General features: G+C 43.6%; 1 protein-coding gene across 1 annotated transcript in view; it reads left to right on the forward strand.

Moving 5' to 3' along the window:
* The window catches only part of raver2 (ribonucleoprotein, PTB-binding 2), a 51714-nt gene that overhangs the window by 12968 nt on the left and 16851 nt on the right, over nt 1-21895 (forward strand). Inside the window, exons 3-5 of the mRNA XM_053858045.1 lie at nt 1221-1287; nt 15648-15955; nt 17066-17230. Of these exons, the coding sequence (XP_053714020.1) occupies nt 1221-1287; nt 15648-15955; nt 17066-17230 (540 nt within the window). The remainder of the gene's footprint in view (nt 1-1220; nt 1288-15647; nt 15956-17065; nt 17231-21895) is intronic.

Below are 21895 nucleotides of genomic sequence, written 5' to 3' on the forward strand. Positions count from 1 at the left end.
CGTATTCTTTTCATTTGTGTGTCTGGATGTCATGGGACAACATTCTGCCATATTTACTGTCACCCACTGAGACCATCCCCTCTTACTGATTCAGCGCAATGATCACATACCAGTTATAGGTTGCGTAACTATATTGTTATACACACATTATAAGGCATTCCAGTAGCTCCGCCATCACAACATTTCATATTTTGCAGCAAGCATTGTCTGTGTGAATACTGACAGTAATCGGCCTTCAACAAACAAAAGTATTTTCTCTCCCCTTTGGGTTTTATGTGACCCTCGCTTGAACGCTTTCTCGCTGGTCTGTTGTATACCGTGGTGTAATTTGCTAGTCTGTGCCGATTTCAAATCGTCATTCGTCTGCGTCCGTCTCAACATTCAATGCTGGGTTTTCAGGGGGTCTGTCTGTGTGACCTGTGTGTGGGCAGCTTCTTGCGGCCCTCACTGCCGGAACATGGCTGCTCACAGGGCGCTCGAGTGGGCCGAAGGCAGGGTGAAGGTCCAGAGGAATAAAAAGCAGAAACATTTACATATTGGAAACGCCTCAATTCATGCAGCACCACTTGAAGGGCATTTTGTTTGTGTCGCCTTCAGAGAATGAGCTAGATAAATGGACATTGAAAATGTCAAGTGTGCGTCTGCACTCGCTCTTGCAAATGTCAAACCTTCTCTTATGTTGAGAAGGTGATCATGAGTGTTGCAGTTTATTTTGTGTTTCAATAGAATTATGGTGCAATGAGCAGCCGCATGAAGGTCCTTGAATTACAGCGGTCTGGTGCAGCCGCTTTGATTCCGCTCTCTTCACACATTTTTCAGGCACATCATGTAATTCGGTTAATCCGTCGAGTTGGCCTTCATATTTCAAAGCTATGTACCTGGTATACACTCCACAAGATTGGAACACCCAATGTATTTGTTTATTTCCTGGGTTGGTATTGAAGACAAAAAAGACAAAAAGCTTTAATGACTAGCACTTGTGTCACGACTGGCGAGACCAAGGAATTTCTGGGTTTATGATGATGATAAGAACTTCTAGTCTAGAAATATTTTCTTATTAGACCCAAATTTATATTTTACGTGGAGAAAAGATCACAGTTGCTGTCTAACAATTTTGCTGTCTCGGGACTTCACCTTGCCAGCTGTGCTCCTATTCACAGTCACAACTGTTGAATGGTTGAACTTTCGACTTGTTCTCATTCCTGCCTTTCTCCCAACAGGAGGTCCACGAGATCCTGAAGGAGTATGAACTGAAGTACTGCTTTGTGGATCGCAACAAGGGCACAGGTAGAACTCACGCTGATCTGACTGCACTTTATCTTTTGTAACTCTGAAGGGACTGGATCGCAAAAATAGGATTTTAATGTAAACACACAGCAAAAACAAGATAGTTCTAACTGCCTGTTAATAGTGCTTAGCATAGTGCTTTTCTTCCTACACACTCACAGCAAAGAAGCCGGTCAAATGTGCAACTTTGAGTTGTTGTTAAAGTGGATGTGCCTTACGTGACCCCACACCTTCACGATGGAACGGTCGTGCACCACAGTGCTAATGCTGCTCACTACCATCAAAATGTGCTCTGTGGTTAAAAAGCTAAATGCAGAACCAAATAAATAGGCTCCAAAATGTGAGGAAAGAAAGAATAATTGTTTTTATGTTCAAGATTTGTCTGAAAATTCCTGACAAACTAGAATAAAATCATGCAAAAGAGATGGTGATGAAACACTTATTTAAAATAAATAAATCCCGATATATTTTTGCCCACCTCTTTCTGGATACATTTTGAACAAATACTTTTTTTCCAATTGCGTTCTGCAAATAGCATGCCAAAACAGCCATGTGTCAGTAGCTACAATTGTTCACCTATTAAAAGGGATTTTCTGCAGGACTTACAGGTCTGCACAATTGATCTTTGGCTGAGCTTTCTTTGGTGGTGTGCCTCGGCAGTTTTTTCAGTGAACCAAGTGTGCCTCGGCTTTAAAAAGGTTGAAAAACACTGAATTAAAAGACGTGATTTGTTGGTTTTAGCACATGACATTACCATCACAGAACCAGTAGCGTGATTGCTGGGTAGGTTGGGGCTCACCCACATGCTGTTTATCTAATGCAGGACTCTGTTGTTTTTAGGTTTAACAGGGGTATTAAAATTTAAAATCAGCTTGGACTGTGGCTCAGATTTTATCCCAGAATATCCAGCGAGATGGTCGTAGTTGTTCTGTGTACCTCAAGCATACATCTCCATACTAACATTTATCAAAGAAAACAGGCTCACTTCTTCTTATTTAGTTTTATTCAGAAAGAATTTTGAACAAAAAAGATTTAACTGCAGCATGACTGTTCGGTGAAGAGTGGTCCCTTTATAAAGTAGACTCTCACAGATTCTTCACCAGGAAAACCATTCTGTCAGCCTCATGTTGACAGAATGTGGTGGTGGGCATGGTGCATCTGCTTTAAAAACAACTTGAAGTTGCGCTTTTGACCGGCATGTTTGTGCAGACTGTGAGACTGAACACTTGTGTTATGATGACTAAATGGTGAGTCTTGCAGAGTACATGTTGCTGGTGTCATGGAACTGAAGATGAACCGGTTGTAAGATTTCCACTCTGGCCTGAGAATCTTTGGCATTTTTGTCTCGTTGAGAGCTAAACTTGCCGAAAATTGGATAAAGCCTTCTGGCCAAACCCTCTTGAGTGAGATGGTCGATACGCCAGGCTGCAGACTCTTAATGGAACCCCTCCTCTGTCAGCCATTAGGCCATTTTTTCCTTGACAGCTGACTCCCTAAAAGCTGCACTTTAATTGGGCAACTTAAATGTCCATCTCTCTCTTGAGAATCACTCCTCGAATGTTTCACATGGATCTGTAAGTTGAAAATAAATCATTCCCGGCAGTCACACCTGACAGCGCTAGCTTTCAAAGTAACCGTATATGGCTATATCCAGCATGATTTAAGAACTGAAGTGAGTGGTGTTTGGTTGAATTACAGATAACGTGTTTAGTCAAGTATGTTTTGTTGGCGGGGACGGATTTAAATTCAACTCTTCATCATAATGTCTATCCATGTAATCCTCTTACTGTTTCATACACCGCCTGAGTCGACCCTCTGCCCCCCTGAGTGTGTCCCTTTCCAGGGAAAACTTGTGCGCTGCCTATTTTTAGTCATAGCAGTCAGCCAGGAACCATGAAACACAACACTTTCAGAAGAAGAAGACGTGGAGCCGTACGCAGCTGAGATATCAAAGCAGCAACCCGCTCAAAAGGTTAATGGTGTTTGGGAGTAAAGCAGACCCTGATGAAACGCTGCGCCCGACAACCCTTGTTCTCCTCTAATTGGGCTGGTCTTGGACTGATGTATTGGTGTCGCAAGGTCACTGAAATCACTTCCCAGTCTTCCTGTCAGGGGGCAACCGGAGGTTTAGATTGACTCGCGGTTGTCACGCACACAAATTTTATTGTTTCAGAGTTCACCCTCATGCAGATCTGATTGTGCCCATTTACTCTTTTTGGAAGGAATTCTGAGCAGTGGAACCAGAGCATTGGTTTGTGGCCAGTGATCCAGACTAAGGGACAGGCTGGGCTGGGCGATAAGGCCAAAAAAAAAAATCATTATCACACACTGTTTGATCTAGATTGTTCTCTGTTTTTTCTTCTCAAAATGACATTTTTCAATGTGAAGACAAATGTGAAGTGAGGGAGCCAGTATACATGGTGTGTAGAGTCAGTTAGAAATGGAGACACAGAGAAACAGGAGAGGAGGAAGACAACAAGTGCTGAGGAAGATGTCACTAGGGAGTCTGATCAAGAAGGTGAAGGTTGAGGAGACTCACCCTGATGGAAGATGCCCGGGGAAAATTTCTCCCTGTGACAGGAAGGAGACACTTTATGATCAACATCATAAGTGAAGCTCTGTCGTGACGACCAAACTAATAGTTGCCATAACAGCATGTAATGGACTTTTAAAAAGTCATTGATTCTCATTAAAGTGGCTGCAGGGTGCTGAGTGTGCGGTTTGTGACTGAGCACATACAGTGGAAGGTTGCTTGGGGTGCAGCCTCAGCAGACAGGAGTCCCTCTGGTGTGTTTGTGTGAGTGCATGCCTCTGTGTTTATCTAGTATCCCAGGGGATTTACGCCTGCCCTCCTAAACCAAACATACTTTCATCGGTCCAAACTTTGAATGAGTTACGCATTGCTGTTTCCAATGAGGCATGTTAGCCAGTGCGGCTACGTCCAGTGTAATAGCCACGACGATAGTGCCTGTTTCTGTTTGTATATGTTTGATAAGGGCAGGAGTGTTGGTGTAGGACAAGAGTGTTTATGTGTATGTGACACGGTAGTCAGCTTAAACTCGCCAGCCACTGGATAAGATTTCATGGCAGCTGGATCAACTCCCAACCAACTGTTCACACTACCCCCCCCCCTTCACTCCCTTCCCTGCCTCCCACCTCATCCCTCTATTAGTAGTATAAACTTCAAATGACCATTTGAAAGTTACACTCAGGAGAATTCCTGCAACGATTACAACAGAAGCTCAAAATGTGAATCAGGATCTCCATGTGTTTCTTGCCAAGGACTGCTAGACCCCTCCACACCTGCTGTCAAAATACTTTTTTCATGATTCAAACCAGAGGCAACCACATTCGTACTTTGCTGGCATTTACATGAGGAATCGAGATCATAATGCAGTCATGAGCCTCACACCTTAAAGAAGCACGCCACATCTTGGGTTCTTCCTCTAGTGCTGCTCAGAGAAGTTTATACCAGTTGCTACCTTCACCAGCAACTCAAAGTTGCTGCACCATACCCAACGTCACATTCAGTCAGCAAGAAGTTGACAAAATGGTTTTGATGGTGTACAATCTGTGATAGGAATCTATCATCAACTATACATATCTAAAATCGCTTCCTCGATCAATTCGAATTTCAGGTCCAGTTATGTGGTGCATGTCCAAGACAGATCTTTAAAATAAATGTCACAACCTGCTTTTATGTATTTATTTTAGGGAGTAACTTATTTTTAGGTCACTGATTTTCTTTGAAATTAAATGGGTGTTTTGAGCTGCAAAAACCACAAAACAATTACATTCACTTGTTTGTTCATCCTCTTGTCGTGTACCCATCCATCCATCCATTGACCATCCATTCATCCTTCATCCATCCTTCCATCAACCCATCCATTCATCTATCCATCCATCGAGCCATCATCCAACCATCAATTCATCGAGCCATCAATTCATCCCTCCATCCTTCCATCTATCCACTGACCCATCGATCCATCTACCCATCATCCATCCATCTACCCATCCATCCATCTACCGACCCATCCATCATCCATCCTTTCATCCACAACCATGCATCCATCCATCAACCCATCCATTAATCTATCCATCCATCCACCAACCATCCATCCACTGACCCATCCATCCGTCTACCCATCATCCATCCATCTACCCATCCATCCGTCTACTGACCCATCCATCCTTCCATCCGCCAACCATCCATCCATCAATCCATCCATCCATCCATCAACCCATCCATCCACCGACCATCCATCCATCTACTGACCCATCCATCCTTCCATCCGCCAACCATCCATCCATCCATCCATCCATCCACCGACCATCCATCCACTGACCCATCCCAGCTCTCCTGTGAGACAGATACTCTCTAGCATGTCCTGGGTCTGCCCTCGGCTCCCTATCAATTGAAGGCCTCACTAGAAAGGTGGGCAATGAGGCATCTTGCAAAAAGCACTTTCTGGCTTCACCTGAAGTGGAAGAGCAGCAATGAGTCTACTATGAGTCTCTCCTTGGCGGTTGAGCTTCTAGGTCAAATTTTGGCTGCATGTATCCTCAATCTTGTGCTCATGAAGGTCTTCAAGCTCAGACCATTTCACCCAGTTTAATTTTTAACTGTGACACTCCATTGTTACAGATCTCACTCCCTCATTACAGATTCATTGAATTCACACTTGAAGACTCCAAAGCAATCGCGTTCTGAGCTGATTTTCCATTAGCCATGACTGTTGTTAGCCAGGTTTTATTGTGGCTTTTATTTCTTTTATTTCATCATGTTGATGCATTTGAGTTGCTGTGACGCAAAGTCTTCTTCTGGCAAATGAATCTAATGGGTAACAATATTTTGTATTGGTTCAATACATCTTTTTGTTTTCAGCCTCCTGGCTCTAATATTCGCTCAATGAAATATTTATTGTGCTGCACGAATTAAACTTTCATCTGTGACACTGTTCACACAAATGGTCTTGGTATCATCTTATAATGGGAGGAATTAATAATTCACTGAAGTTTATTGCACATTCATTGTTTTAATGGATTGTTCAGTCAAGTTGCTGCCTGGAGCAAAGATTTTGGATGAATCCTAGCATCCACTGTCTCATGTCCATTTGTTTTCATACCAGTTTAGCTCCTTGCTTCTCACCCTCAGCCTCTGCTCTGATTTTCAAGCCTGGAGCCGTGTCCTCACGCTCCTGCCTTTCATGACCATATTGGTTGCCTGTGCTCAGTTCTCGGTCCGCGGTTGTACTTATTAGGTCATTGTGACAAGAGTGTTTATGTGTCTGTGCAGACATTACTGTTGATGTTCACGCACGTCCTGCTCTGTGCGTGTACTTCTCCGTCTTTGCTCCAGGCTGCTGCTTCAACTTCCCTGCTAGTAATGATTTTGCCTGTCACACTGTCTCTGTGGTGTTTAGCACGGCCACTGCTCTATCAACTCCATTCACTCACTTTTAAGTGTTGCATTTCCCAGAAATTTTTTGCAGCCCCGGCTGTGGTGTTATGGATCCTCCTTCATCATTGACCAGATACAAATTCTTTCCAGTCCGTTTGAACGATACCAGAAACTTGCAAGACGTGATAATGGATTAGCTCGTCGATATGACTTGCATATTTCTTCATGAGGCTTTATTCTGATGGCTGCAACTGTCAAAATGGCCTCTTGCGTTGTGTTTTTAGTCCTTTGGGTTTTATTACTTGACTCAGTTTTTGTCCTTTTTTGCCTACATTTCTCCATCCATTTTTGATTACTTCTATCTTAACACTCAGACAGTATCTCTCCCCTGTATGTTTTTCATACGTCCTTCCCCCATAGTCATGACATGTCTATTCGAGAACAATGTTAGTGCTCAGAAATTTCTTCTGGTTGTAAATGATTGTTTGTCAGTGTATGAGTGCAGTTTTTTTGTTTGCTGATTCTCCAGTACATTTTTTTTTTCAATATGTGGTTGTGACCGTTCTTGTTGTCTCCACTGATATTTGAACCTTTCCTTCATTTTTATATCAAGTTGAGTCAGCTAATGTGGCCGCAATGGGAGAATGGTTTGCCCACCAATCTGTATCCCCAGCTGGATATTAATGCTGTTTGCTGCTCTGAGAATGAGTCTACCCGTTGATCCCGCTTGCCCAGATAGCCAGTCCAGCAGAAGTCCGCTGCTATGTGGACTCTTTCACTGGCGCTGTGCTCGTGCAGCTCTCCGAGCACAATGATAAGGATAATCCTGGGAATCCCAAACTTTCAATAGAGCCTTTGTGTTTGATGCTGTGCTGATCAAAACAACACATAGAGGAAAGTAAGCTTGTTAGCCCATCAGGCAGTATGAATACATGTGCCAGGCACATCTTTGGACAACAACCATCAACAAAAGGTTCAAGGTAACTTTATTGTCAAATATGCTACAGTACGAGACATATAGCATGGATGAAATATCTGTTCTCACAGACCTGGACACGACATACAATCACAGACGAACATAAAGATCACAGACACCACATAAAGATTACAGACAGCAGGATACATGCAACAATCGTCACATCGGTCCATCAACCACTGGGAGGAGCACCTAGCTCATGGCAGCATGGCAACATCCTCTGCCCCTGTGGATGGAGCCAAAAGTGCCTGGTGCAGACCCGGGGGCAGAGCAGGGAGGGAGTTCAGCATCATGACAGCCTGGTGGATGAAGCTGTCTCTCAGTCTGCTAGTTCGTGCGCGGTGACTCTGGAACCTTCGCCCTGATGGTAGCAGCGTGAAGAGGCGGTGCGACGGGTGGGAGGGGTCTCCTGCGATCCTCAGGGCTCTCCGAGTGAGGCGAAAACTGCCCCATCTGAGCCTTCTCCACTCAGCATGCTTAAAGACGCAGGCTTCTAGAAATACTAAAGTGTATCTCTGTTTCATATGGACACTTCAACTGAGACTCTGGTCCCAGTTTCCTGTGAGGATTTGACTGCGCCATGGTTGAACCTTGGCAGACTGAGACCTACAGTTCTCGAAGACCATGGTCCTCAGTCAAAAAAGGGTGAATGTACTGTCCAGGTTGGAGATGAGTTTATCTGTCTTGCCGTTGTGCAGAGCTGTACCAAAAGACAACACTCTCCAACTAGAGATTACATTTGGGATCACATGAACAACATGCGGCGGAAATAAGATGTTGAGACTCTTGCTGAAGCAGGGTGCATACATAATGATCACAACATTGTTGTCCCGATTTTACTCCTTCTAGGATCTCAAACACCTAATGTCTTTTCCCTTAGAATATTATGGGTGGTGTTGAGCTGACCTCTCCCCACTTCAACTGTGACATAGATTGCAGTGTGGCCAGTCAAGAAGCTGTTTGACTGAGAATCAAGGATGCGTAGGGGGAAGATTTCATTGATCTATTCATTTGATGACAAAACTCTTATTATCCTGGGGAGTGATTCTTACTCCCGAATGCCACTGTCTGCATCGGGTCTGGTACCTTGTGTTCGGGTGGCATGCTCAACAAATTTTTCATTCCGCGTGCTGTGATAGTGTTCCAGTCATTTAGCTATGATTTACCTTTTGCATTTACATGTAGAAACCTCCAAGACCCCACAATACCGTCCACTTCCATGTTGTGTGTTCTTGCATTGTTCTGATTGTTTTTTCCTTGTTTTATCACGAACAATTTCTGGCTTGTTGCACGAGCTTCTACATTTATGTGTGTGGTGGAGAGAAGCCGTTTGACATCTGTTGACTTCACTTTGTCTTATATACTGTATGCCTACAGTTTGTTATACTGGCCATCAGTATATGGCCAAAGAAACTTCTTTTGTGCAGTGCAGTATTTTGAACTGACAGTCAACATCCTCCTGTGTTTCCGCTCTGACACTGTACAATTTTACAGCAGTTTTTGAATTGTATTCTGTGCCTCTGTGTGTTCTAGTTCAAGTATGTTTGTGGACCAGCCAACACCGGCTCCGTTATATGTCTCGACATTGCTCTTTTTAATATTTTTCTCTTTGTTCTCAGTCTTCCTGTCGTCGGCAACAGCAGCAGTCTGTCTCGCATTGTTCTAATTGCTTCCCTGGACGGCAACTTGTCACCGCTCTGTCGCTCTTCTCGTCTCTGCTCTCCTCTCCTCTCATTTTGTCTTCCTCATCATCATCTGTCCATCTGTCTCACTGTGGATCACTGGATGTAAATCAGGGCTACATAAATCAGTAGTGGCTGACACAGTCGACCAAGGCTTGAGCTACCTTGCTATCAAGAAAGGAGCCTTGTCAGGTCGGGTGTGCTTCTTGTTCTGCATCGTTTTTTCAAGACAGCCAGTTGTGTTAAATTATGAATGCGGGGAGTGTAGAGGAGCAGCTGACACACCTCTCCCAGTGAAGCAACACCTCATCCTGACACAGATAATGATGATGACCTTTTCCAATTTGTGGCAGTATGTTTCCCGCTTTGGCTCATTGGTAGATGACAGACAAGAAATAGAGATGGAGTTATGTCAACTTGGCAAATGGCAACATTTGAAGCCCTGCCACTGTTTCTCTCATGAGTATCAATAGAAGAGGGGTTTGGCTGAATAGCCCACTGTTCAAATGGTGATTGCTGAATTACAATTGACAAACGCTGTAGCTGTTGCCGGTATTATCATCATTTGTTTCCATCTAGTTATTCACTTAACAAGATTGCGTGGTCTATCTCCGAGGCTTTCACCCTTCAAACGGCACAATTGTGCTGTGACGACACAATGCTTAGATCTTTCATCCTTCTGTTGAGAGGAGGCAAAGCTTACACACTTAAGAGTTTTGTGCCTTCATCTGGATGATCAAATCTATTGCTGTTTTTTTCTTTCATTACAAGAGTTTATTCCAAAACTAGTTCTTGGATGTGCCACAGAGGAAACAGGCGAGAAGCAACAGAGAATCACAAATACAAATTTTATATTTGGAGCAAACATTTATTCCCCCCGAACAGAATTAAACAAGAGTTTTACCTTACCATACATATACCCTGCATATTGATGGACCTGTCTATGGCCCCTCCACAACCCAGTGGTTTCGAATTTGCTTCACTGGGGGCCCAACAAAGATCCCAGTGTAGACTCCATGATCATCTTGAGTGTATCATGAGTGTTATGTGTGTGTGTGTGTGTGTGTGTGTGTGTTAGCATCTATCACCAGTAACAATCTCTGGGTCCAGTGTCCATTGTCGTCTCCTCTTTCACTTCACTCCTTAATACATTTTCCCTCTCTACATAGTCTCTGAATGGTTAACATTGACCTACAACCACAACCACAACAAAGTTCAGATTTTTCAACTACAGTGTTTGGCAGACCCCTTGACCTGCTCCTGCACTGTAGCGTGGCACTGTAGTGCACAGTTGTGCCTCTACATTGTATTCATATGTAAATCACTACCTTTTAATTCATTTGCAGGAGATTGTTGGAGGGTTTCAATGTCCTCTCTGTCAGTGGAATAGATGGGAGCAACAAATCAAAACCTTGAATGTTGATTTTATTTTTATGACCACCACGTGACACCAGAAAATCCATGCACATGAGCATGATTCCTACACAGTTCGTATTAGTAAACATGCAGCAGATAGGGAAACAGTGGCCCTCCTGAGTGTTCAGACCTTCACCGTGTTGGCTTCAGTGAAACCATTGACAGAACAACAAGGTACTAGAAGGTGACCGAGTGGGCTGACACTTGGCAACACCATGAAACAGCCACCCACTCCACCACCCACAGCTTCAAGGTTTCTGGTGCCAGTGCTTCAGACACATGGCTCGTGAAAACCATCTATATTACTAGCAAGCCATTTCAACAAGTCACGTTATCTCTGACTTGGTGCATGTTGCCACAACACAGATCATCAACTAGCCTTGGTGTGGTGTAATAGCAGCGATAAGTCTCATGCAGACTTTCATCAATCACAGTGTTCATTATTTACAAGGCTGGCGCCATCTGTCATTCATCCCTGCTGTCACCACCTCCGTCTGTGTTACATATCATGTAAAATCAATTCTAACCTTTATTCTCCAGCCATCGATTTATTTCCTTCACACCGCCACAACGCCCATCGGCTCTCTCAAATCTTTCTTTCGTGTGATGCATTTTCTTCCATCTTTGAACAGGCGTTGGTTGAAAACACTTAAAACCTTTAGTATTGTAAATGAATTGATGTGTTTTAAATTACCTTGAGTCTCTTAACCAGTGGGGTCGTAGCCTTTTATATGAAGACCTGAGTAGATTGAAGAGTCGTATGTCACATCCTGCAAGACAGCAAGTGATTTGCTTTCCAGATTGTGCAAACAAACAAATTCATAATGATCATTGAAGCTAATGTTGCACTGAAACGTCATCAGTCAAGGTCAAGTGGTCCAACTTCAAAGCAATGCTAAGGCCTTGTCTCCAACAAACCGTATCCTACCAAATCAAATATTTCCCCCCGTCGTTTTCAAAAGTGTTCTGAGAAAGTTCAGGCTACCAAACTGCTGAAAATATCATAGTACGCATGCCAGGCCTACATGTGGCATTTATTGCTGCAGCGAAAAGCAGAGAATACACAGGAGAACAGCAAGAGAACCAGATGCAGAGTCAAGTGAAAACCAAGTAGGACTCACGACCAGGTTGAGGTGGGTCACACTTCAGCAAATCAGCAAAGACTGCAATACATACACAACTTTTCTATTGTAATTGTTATTTGAGCATCTTCACCTCCTGTAAACAACTACAGGCTTAATCCAGCGATTGACCCCATTATCCAGGTTGTGGAGTCTGACTAAGAGAAATTAGAAGTGTTCTGCAGTAGTTGGAAGTAGCTTACTTGCATGTTAATAGACCAATCTTAGCCTAACTTGGACTGTCATGTACAACAGACGTGGACAGTGGACAGAATAGTGGAGACGGCGGTGGAAAGAAAAAGAGGAAGACAACCAATTAAATAGATGTAGTTCCTTGAGTGGATGATGTGTCTCTGATGTCATTGTTAGCCATTATGTGACTCACATGTCTCAGTCACTTTTAAGGGCAGGGGTCTCCCCAGGGTTCAGTGTTAAAGGTGCACCGAAAAGGTTGACCATGAAAAGGATTGTGGCAGTGTGAGACAGAAAAGGACAGTGGATGGAGAGAGGAGAGAATTTCTCAAGTGTTTGTTCATGTACGTTGTGGCTGGGAGGTTTGAGAGGTTTGCAGAGATCACCAGTGATAATTCCGTTGACCGCATTGTGTTGAAAAATAGCAGTGCACTTTTTTTGTTTTTGTCCACTGTTTGGTCATTCCTGCTCTCCGGACCCGAGCGTTGTCACACCGCTGATTAAACATTGATCCAGCTTTAAGTGATGTTTTGCTGTGCGATGTAATCTGAAGATTTACACACTTAGTCGCAGCATCTCAAGTGTCCTCGGGGGCTTCATGTGCTTGCTGGAGTGTGCGTCTGTTGGTGTGCACGGCTGATGGATGAACAAAGGGAGAAGGCAGCGATCATCCCTCTCGACTTGTCATGTTCGCTTCCACGCACCGATTATCAATGTTGCTCAGGTCTACACTGCAACCGTGATGTAATTGCAAAACATCATCCGTAGCTCTCGGGTTTCCTCCCATCAGAGTTTGGTTTCCTAAACCACCGACGTCAATAGCAAGGCATCGTTCCACCTTTAGCTAGAGGAGGATTAAGAAATTGAATACACAGATTCGTTTTAGGAAGTCATGCGTAATCCAGTGGGATAATAAGAAAGTGGGAGGTTTTGTTTTTTTTTACATAACTGGTGTGACGCCAGGTGGTTTGATAAATAACCAACAACCCAATTGGTTGTTTGATCCCTTAAGCTTGGATTTCAGATTTTATTTGCTTGCGAACATTTGTTCTGTCCTCAGGGTATGGCAGAACTTTTGATCGAATGGTTTAGCAGCCGTAGCACACGGGCAGTTGTGGTATGAAACCGTTCTTGCGGATGCTGGGTGAAGGAGCCATTCAAATGGTGCTGTGTTTGTTGAATTGTTTTTACTTCTCTGCGACCCTGCCGCGTTGTTTATATCCATAAAACCTCTGCATCCACCACCTGAGACTTTCATCTTGTCCCGGAGGCTGAGATAAAACAGCGGGGCCACCTTCCACTCAGCGCAAGGACACGGCCCCTTGAGTTTCACAAACCCTGCTTCATCGTTCCTCTGGTTTTAATTAGCTCCTTCATCTGGGGAGTGTGACATCTGGAGAGAACCCTTCAGGGCAACCCAAGATTTATTGGGCCCCAACACCTCGCAACGTATCAATAATTGACATGCAGAAATCACAGGCTATCAAAGGATGCTGGCTTGTTTGCTCACTCTTATTTGTCCTTTGTTTTTTATAGGGAAGAGCTCACTTCCAGCTCAGGCAGTGACGCGTCATAGCCACTGTTGCCACATTATCAGTGTCACGCAGCCTTGAACGACTGCGTTTTCAGCCGGTCAAATGCCTGAAGAGGATAAGATAGAAAGTGTACAGTTGTTGGAGGACCCAATAAAAAAAAAAAATAATGCCTCAGTCGGGAGCTCTTGTTCAAAGATAACTGAATTATAATAACATCTATGTCGTCTTTGACCAAGTGAGCTCATATGTCAGTCTCTGCTCCAGTTCATTAGAGAGTGGCATAAACCCATTTCCGCCCGCAGTGCCGATCAGTGCTAAGAGGCACACATTGTGTTATAACCAGTTTAGGCCCTGAGCTCGGTGTGAGAGATCCATTAGAGTTCGTGAGAGTGTACGGGTGTAAGATCAGACATGAAATTATTGATGCGGATGGAGGAGGAATCTGTAGCAAGATCAAACATGCATAGATCGTGCAGCATGGAAATAGAACAGGTATGTGGATAAAACATAAAATCGTCAGGCGGAATGAAAGGATCGTGATGACTCAGCAGGAATGTTTTTTTTTTTTTTTTTGTATGTGACGTGGATCTAGTCGTGAACTGCCCACAGTGTTGTTCTTTTAAAACATTCCTGGCCTGTTCTGGCTGCCCAAACCTCCCCTCTATGGTAGTTGTCGGTGGTCTGCAGCCCCAGAGCAACTGTGTACACTTCGGATGGCCTCTCGGTCTGCCCTCTTGATGCATCGTGTTTTTGAGTTGACCATTCAGTTGCTGACACTGCCACTGCAGCCACTCATCAGTTTATGGCAGAGGCTTTTCAGTTGTGTAATTTCATTTATATAATGCACGGTACAAATGGACATACTCAGGTGTGTGTGGGATCAAGCTCAGAGGGTTTTCCTATTTGTTTTCAATGCTTTATAAATTAAAAAAATATACATATTTATACATCTAAAAGCTCATCTGAAAAGAAATTTGGATTATACATTTTCTCTAAGTCATGATCAGCTCTGCTTATAGCAGGCCGGATATGAGTGCACCACTGCTGCTTGGTGAGAGAGTGCAGAAGGTTCTTGTTCCGGGTGACCTCAGTTTCGCCCCATGCCCGCCACACTGATCCCATCATGGATCCCATGCTTGGTCACTCCCACCCCCCCAAAGAACATGTGTTAGTCCATGGGTAGAAAGCTCCAAGAGATATGCTGCTCTCAGTGAAGGATCTCATGAGCCTAATGGAAAACCTGCCTGGACTGTTTATAAGACTGGCAGCAGTAAGTCAGCTCACCACTCACAAGCAGGATCCTCTTTGGTGGAGATGGTGCCCCAGCTATTTAAATTCCAACCAGAAGCAGAAGAACAAACAGAATAGTGATGGTGCCGGTTCTGTGTTCTGTCAGTGATGAGTGGCAGGCAGCAGTTGCCAATGTTTTCATCTGAATAATTTAGATGTTATTTGTGCTTCTTGGATTCTATCTTTCAACTGACTGTTGCTTTTGGAGCCATGTCTGAAAGAAACCATACAGCAATTTTGTTGCCTACATTCAAGTGACTGAAAATTGTCACACATTTCCCGTTTTGCCTGACAAATGTTGAGTTTTCTTGAAAGCAGCTGCAGATCTTATAAACAGGCCAACAGGCCCAGGGTTCAGCTATTAAGAATGTTTTAATAGGTTTAGAGAGATTTCCTGTGTGTGTCACAGTGCATCCCCCCATATAGTGGATCCCTTCGAGCTGTAGGCTAATGTTTTGTCTTTCTCTCTGTTTAACTGTCTGTCTGTCTCTATGACTGTCTGGCTTTGTGTTTCACACGCATACCTTTCCGTTCATCATATTTTTTGTCAATTTTTTTTGTGTCTATTTTTGGCCCGTGAGAGTTCATCACTTCTTTTCTCTGTCAACCTGTGACATGCTTTTTAATGTCATGGCTTTAAATGTGTGTTTGTGTTTGTGTCTGTTTCTCTCCCATGTCCCTCGTCCATTTATGTGTCCTCTTGTCTGCGTTCTCTCCCTGCGTCTCCATCGTGTCCCCCTCCTCTAGCCTTTGTGACTTTGCTGAACGGGGACCAGGCTCAGGATGCCATCCGCTCCCTCCACCACAGTACTGTCCGTGGGCGCCTGATCAACGTCGCCCTGCAGCCGACGGACTCCCTCCTCTGCCTCACCAACCTGCCGCACACCTACACCGCCCAGCAGTTTGAGGAGCTGGTCCGCGCCTATGGAAATATAGAGCGATCTTTCCTGGTGTACAGCGAGCTGACAGGCCACTCCAAAGGATATGGTTTCGTGGAATACATGAAGAAGGACTCTGCCTCCAGGGCCAGGTCTGAGCTGCTAGGCAAACTGTTGGTACGTCTACGAGCTGTAAAAACCTTGACATTCCTTTTTTAAAAACTGAACAGCAGTCTGTGTCAACGGTTGTTCTTAAAGAGGCTCTTAGTAGGTAATGATGGGTTGCTCGAAAACGCTGAGCAGTGGGCGAGGAAGGGGCTACTGACACACAATGCAGTCCCTGACTGTGCAAAGGCAGTGTCGACAATTCATATTGAGCAGGTTCCACATATTGCAAACAGAAAGCTATAAATCATGTTTGATGGACATTTAATAGCAGAAATAACCAAATGTGTTTATTATTTTTATTTCATTGAAGAATGGATTTCATTTTCTGAAAGTTTTTTTTTTAAATATCCAGCAAACTGAAAATATGTGTCCATGCCAAATACCATGAGGACAGTTGCCTTAAAGCGACTTGTCAGTTTACTTTAAATGGAGAAAAAGCAACGTTTCAATACATTCGGTATAGTTTCAATGTGTTATCTAATTTTTCAGTCAAAGATAGATATAATAAATCTATACAACAGTGTCATTTCATTTATTTTACTCTTTACTTTTTCAGTAATGCCATTGGTTGGAAAATTACAATTTGTTCAGTCACAAATTTGTTTTTCATAGTTTCATAGTTTTTCGTTTTTGCTAATCTTTCCGACATCCTGACCACATAAACAGGCATGACCCACAGTGGTGTTCTCCATTTAATATAGATTTTAGGGCTGTCAATGAGTACATTTTTTTTAGTCTGAAATAATCACACTAAACTAAATGACAAATGACTCGCACGTTGTGTAGCTGCTCTAAATGTAAAGGAAGATGTTACCAACGCCAGAGCTAATGCTTTCCTCTCGCAAAGATTTGTTTACTACAGCAACCCAACATAACAGACAGCATCAAGAATAGAATCACCTCAGAGGCACTGAAGAGGCTCAAATACATGCTAAACGCATAACGTTGTAAACATTATTGGCCCCAATGGTAACAGAGAAACATAGTAGTTTTGCTCTGACCTCATGAGGGCCGCAGCAGTACAGGCAAATGGCTGTGTAAAAGTACAATGTACAAAGTAAATGAGTTGTAAAAGCCATCACCTCTGAATGAATGCGAGTCTCACGTTCCACTCTTCAGGGCGGTCGGTCACTGATGGTGCAGTGGATGGATGTGAACCAGCTGAGTCAAGAGGAGGACCTGCACTCGAGGTGCCTGTGTGTGGACCGTTTACCTCTGGACCTGTGCGACTCTGATGAAATGAATAAGCTCTTCTCTGAAACCTACAAGCCAGTCTTCTGTCAGGTATGATGGGAAATTAAGTAACAACCACAAACACATTCTATGTCTTCTTGTCCAGTGTAATGTGTCAACTGAGAAGGTTGCTGCTAACATCTCACGCTTTGAAGGTATTTGCACACAGATTCTTATTTTGTTTCATGTTTTCTTGAAATTCCTTTTCTCCTTTCTCCTTTCGTCTCTCAGAGCTCAGGAAGCTCATTTAATATTTTATTGTATTATTGTATCTATACCAGTGGTTACAGTGGCTCCTCTTTGAAGCCTTGTTTCTGAGGATCCAGGCAGAGCTGGAGGTACGAGAGATGAAGATTCTGAGGTTCTCTCTGGGAGTGAGCAAGATGGATCAGGAAGCAATAGATCAGAGGGACAGCACATGTCAGGTGTTTAGGAGACAAAGTCGGAGAGGCTAGATTGAGATGGTTTGGACATGTACAGAGAGAGAGCCAGTACATTGGTGGGAAGATGTTGAGGTTGGAACTGCCAGGCAGAAGGTGGAGAAGAAGGCCAAAGAGGAGATTTATGGAGGTGGTGAAGGAGGACATGAGGGTTGTTGGTTTGAGAGAAGAGGAAGCAGAGGACAGGGTGAGATGGAGGAAGATGATCCACTGTGGTGACTCCTGAAGGGAGAAGCCCAAATGAAAAGAAGAAGAAGAAGAAGTTCAGACCTCTGTCAACCATGAATGTGAGTGTCAAAAAATGCTTAAAATTAAGTGGCTACCTATCAGGGTGTCCCCTACTGGCCCTCAGTAGCTGAGAGTTTAGAGCTGCACTAGCAAACACTCAGGATGTCTGATGCCTCTTACTTGCTATGGATGAAATGGGTGCTAGAATAGTCCAGTTGTTTCACTTGGGTACTTTCCACAAGTCTGTATTTTCGTGCAGCTGTGAGAGCATTAGTGATCCCTGGTATGTGAGACATAAATTGCTTTCTGGAACCGTCCACTGCTGCTTCTGGCACTTAAAGGTGAGGCTCAAAATGGAGGTGGACGGACGCGCTCGTTCTCGAGCGAGAATAATAATCATAATAAAGCCAAAGCTGCTGAATATGAAATGTAATTAGCCGCCAAGTGTAAGAAGCTAAATTATTTATGACTCAGAAAAAAAAGTCAAACAGCACCAGGTGAGAGCTACTGATGCAAAATACGAGGCTCTCCATCCCCATTGGCGTTTGCATTACCCAGCAACCGTTTCCATGGTGAGGTGCGGACGCTGTGCCTGCCCCACCCTCTTCCGCCTCTCTCGCTGTGTTCCACCCTTCCCCACTCCAGTCCACCCCCACGTGCCCAGTTAGACATCAGTCAAGGATATCTGTCATGCAGTTTCCCAGTATAGCCCCACCTCTCCGGTCCGCTCCCACATAGAAATCAATACGCCCACTTCATGCTGGTCCCATGATGCTTTGTGGGTGTTGAGCACATGTTGCCTCTGCTGCAGCACCAGCAGGCGTTGACCCGTGGTTCACTGCTTTGTTTTGTACAGTACGAGCTTGCGGGTGAGTGTGCACTCACACTCCTTTTGCTAATATTCACAGACCAGAACATCAGTTGGAGGTTGAGTTAATATCTATGTCACTGTGCACTGATTGGGTTCTTGGGTGTCTTATGTTTAGCAGGTGCTTAGCTGATTGGGTTTCAATAATGAAGCGACAAAGAAGGACGTTTTGCGTTTGAATAGTGACGAGGAAACAATTGTTGGGCCCAATCCTCAGTCCATTCTAATCCGTTGTATCCAAATGTATTGTGCTTCAGATAAGTGACGTGATGTAAAATCACGTGTTCACCACGGTATTCATGTAGTTCTACTCTTTTCATCAATAATTACCAATATACATGGATGGATTTTGGCTCACAGGGTTTTCACCCAACAGTAAATACTTCTAGACATCATGCATTAGACTCAAATTATGTGGTAACCCAAGAATGTGAAAATCATTTTCACATCTATAGCACTACGAAAGTGCAGTTTGCATGTCTGCATGAATAGGTCCGAGCATGATTCATGAATAAGGAGCGATATGCCCAAGTTGACCTTGGTCTGCCAGAGAAAGAGGTGTTTATAAAAAGCTGACCAGATAAAACAACTCCAGTCAGTCTAACGTATGTTCTAGAACAAAGTAATGTCAGATATAAAGATCCCTCCAGTCCCGTGAGGTGTAGTAGGCTGACACTATTTGATAGTAGAAAAATATTAAACTAGCACGCTACCCTAAACTGTCTGTGTACTGCATAAAGTAATGACCTGCAGGTGAATACAGAACATGACAACACGTTACACTTGCTCGCCACCCAAATTCCGGCTTTCTCTTCTCATAACAGTGACACAAAAAACTACCAATGAATTGACGTCGGCACAGCTGAGCCGACTTTATCCTGAAGTCTGCAGTAGTTTTGTGCCGGCAGTTGCGTGGAAAATATATGCTCACAAGCCGATTGTTGAGTTTCATCGTACCTGTCTATGTTTTCATGTTTAAATGCTTATGAATATTAGTGGAGAAATTAGCAGTCTACATCACTGTTGTTGAGGACAAGAGAATATATCAATTCAGTTTAAAAAAGTAAAAAACATTTCCGTTGCATCTGTCCCTGTTTGAGTTGTTAAATACATGTTTAAGTGAATAGATAGGCCATGGTTAATCTTCACATGTATAAAGTGAGCTGACACAACTCTAGCTAGTTAAATTACACATTTGAAGGTGCTGGATATTAAAGAACTGAAGAAACTTTTGAAAGTATCTCTCCTTTCTCAACCTGATAAAGTATATTAATCCATCATGAGGCTTGCTTTTTGTCCTCTTTACGCCACTATAGTCTGAGATATATATATATATATATATAGTCTCCTAATGGACATCATTTTTGTCATGAGAAATACTCTAGTTTCTAATACTGTAATTGTGGTGCAACATGAGGCTGTGTAGTCATGGTAAAATGAGCGCACCTGCTACGTCTATATGTACAACTGTAACAGCAAAAACACTGGCTGCCATTTTGAACAGCAACTGGAGAAACTCAAGCAATAAAAAAATGCAATCCACTGGCTGCTCTAACAAGTGGATTTACAGTAAGATCAAAACAGTTAAGCTGTGGTACAGCAGTGGCAGCTATGACAACGCACAGCAACACTTACGACCATTTCAGCAGCGGCGGCACTAACGTGTTTCACTGACCAGGCTGCAGTAGATATTCAAGAACGTTTTAAATCTATTCTTACTGATGCCATTATTACATTCCTAGTAGCGTATTTTAATGGCATAATTTGTGAACAAGAGAGAGAGCCGCTGCAGAGCTGGACATGTGACTTACTGAGATGATATCGCGGCTGCTTCCTGTAAGTTATGATCTCATGCGTACCTTTCCACGCTGGAGCTGACTTACGGTCGCAGCTTGTCGACCCTGCAAGGCATTTTTTCCTAAGTTGATTATTAATGGGCGATGACTCCATTTTATTGGGTTAGTTTGGGCTAACGTAAACTGCACTCACTGCACAGGCTTGCTGTCACTTTCTCTTTGTTCACAGTGCTTCTAACCAGTGGCCTGGGGCTTGACTGTAGATCTGCTGCCCACGAAGGAGCCCTTTGGGCAGCAGAACATTTAGAAATGTCAACTGTATTAGAGAGAAGAACCAGGCGGAGACAATAGTGGGGATGTCAAATGAGTGTCCGATCAGAACTGGAGACATTTTACCTGGAGCTGGGAGTCAAGGTAGAGCGGCTGCAGAACAGAACAAGAGATAGAGACTGCTGATCTTAAAACTGAAGTTGCATGATGTGGCACTGTTCCAGTGGAACCCCTGAACCTCGATGAACCACTTAAGACAGCTAGCAAACTTTTAGCTATCGACTCCAGTGAACACCGAGTCTCATAATCAGAAACACCATTACTTATATGAGGCATGTTTAATCCTATAAAAATGCTTACGACACCTATGTTTGACTCACCCAACCTGTGACTGGATGGTGGCCAACAACATATATGGCAGAATGTTGTTCACTGACGGGAGGAACAGCTCAGCAAGGACATGCCAGTGAAGACGCCACGCGGGGACCCATGACACGTTGCAAATATTTGATCCTGAATAGCATGAAGAACAGAGACATTTCACAGTGACAGCTCATGTGGAGAAGTTAGGGAAGCCAGATGTTGTGGACATGTGGAGAGAAGAGACAGTGTTGGTCCAAGAATGTTGGAGATAGAAGAAGAGGAAGACAACTGGTGTGGTTCATGGAGGGCGGAACGAGGACATGAAGAAGCTACTTGGACTAGTGAGGATGATCAAGATTGGCTAAGGCTGTGGAAGCCCCCAATGGGAAATGATGAAAGAAAATGTAACCAGTCATCATCAGAGCCATTAAAAATTGACCATTAAAAAATACAGAAAAAAAAATAAACAGTCACTCAAACACTGAAATGACCATTGGGATAAAACCTGACCTGTAGACTGCAATAGTGGCAGCATAAAGACACCATGCTGGCCAAGAGGTTGAAGACTGAACGATAGGTCCAGATCCATGAAGGGACGTCAAATGAAAATCCAGCATATAATACGTGCAAGGTAATGAGTGTTGATATGGTGCTAAAAGTCGCCTGTTTTCATCAAAAAGTTTTCACTGACCGATTTTGTTTGCATCCCTAAATTCATCCCTAACAAAATCTACCTTCAGTCAGACAGACG

This window comes from Synchiropus splendidus, chromosome 1 (genome assembly GCF_027744825.2).
Source record: "Synchiropus splendidus isolate RoL2022-P1 chromosome 1, RoL_Sspl_1.0, whole genome shotgun sequence".
NCBI lineage: Eukaryota > Metazoa > Chordata > Actinopteri > Syngnathiformes > Callionymidae > Synchiropus > Synchiropus splendidus.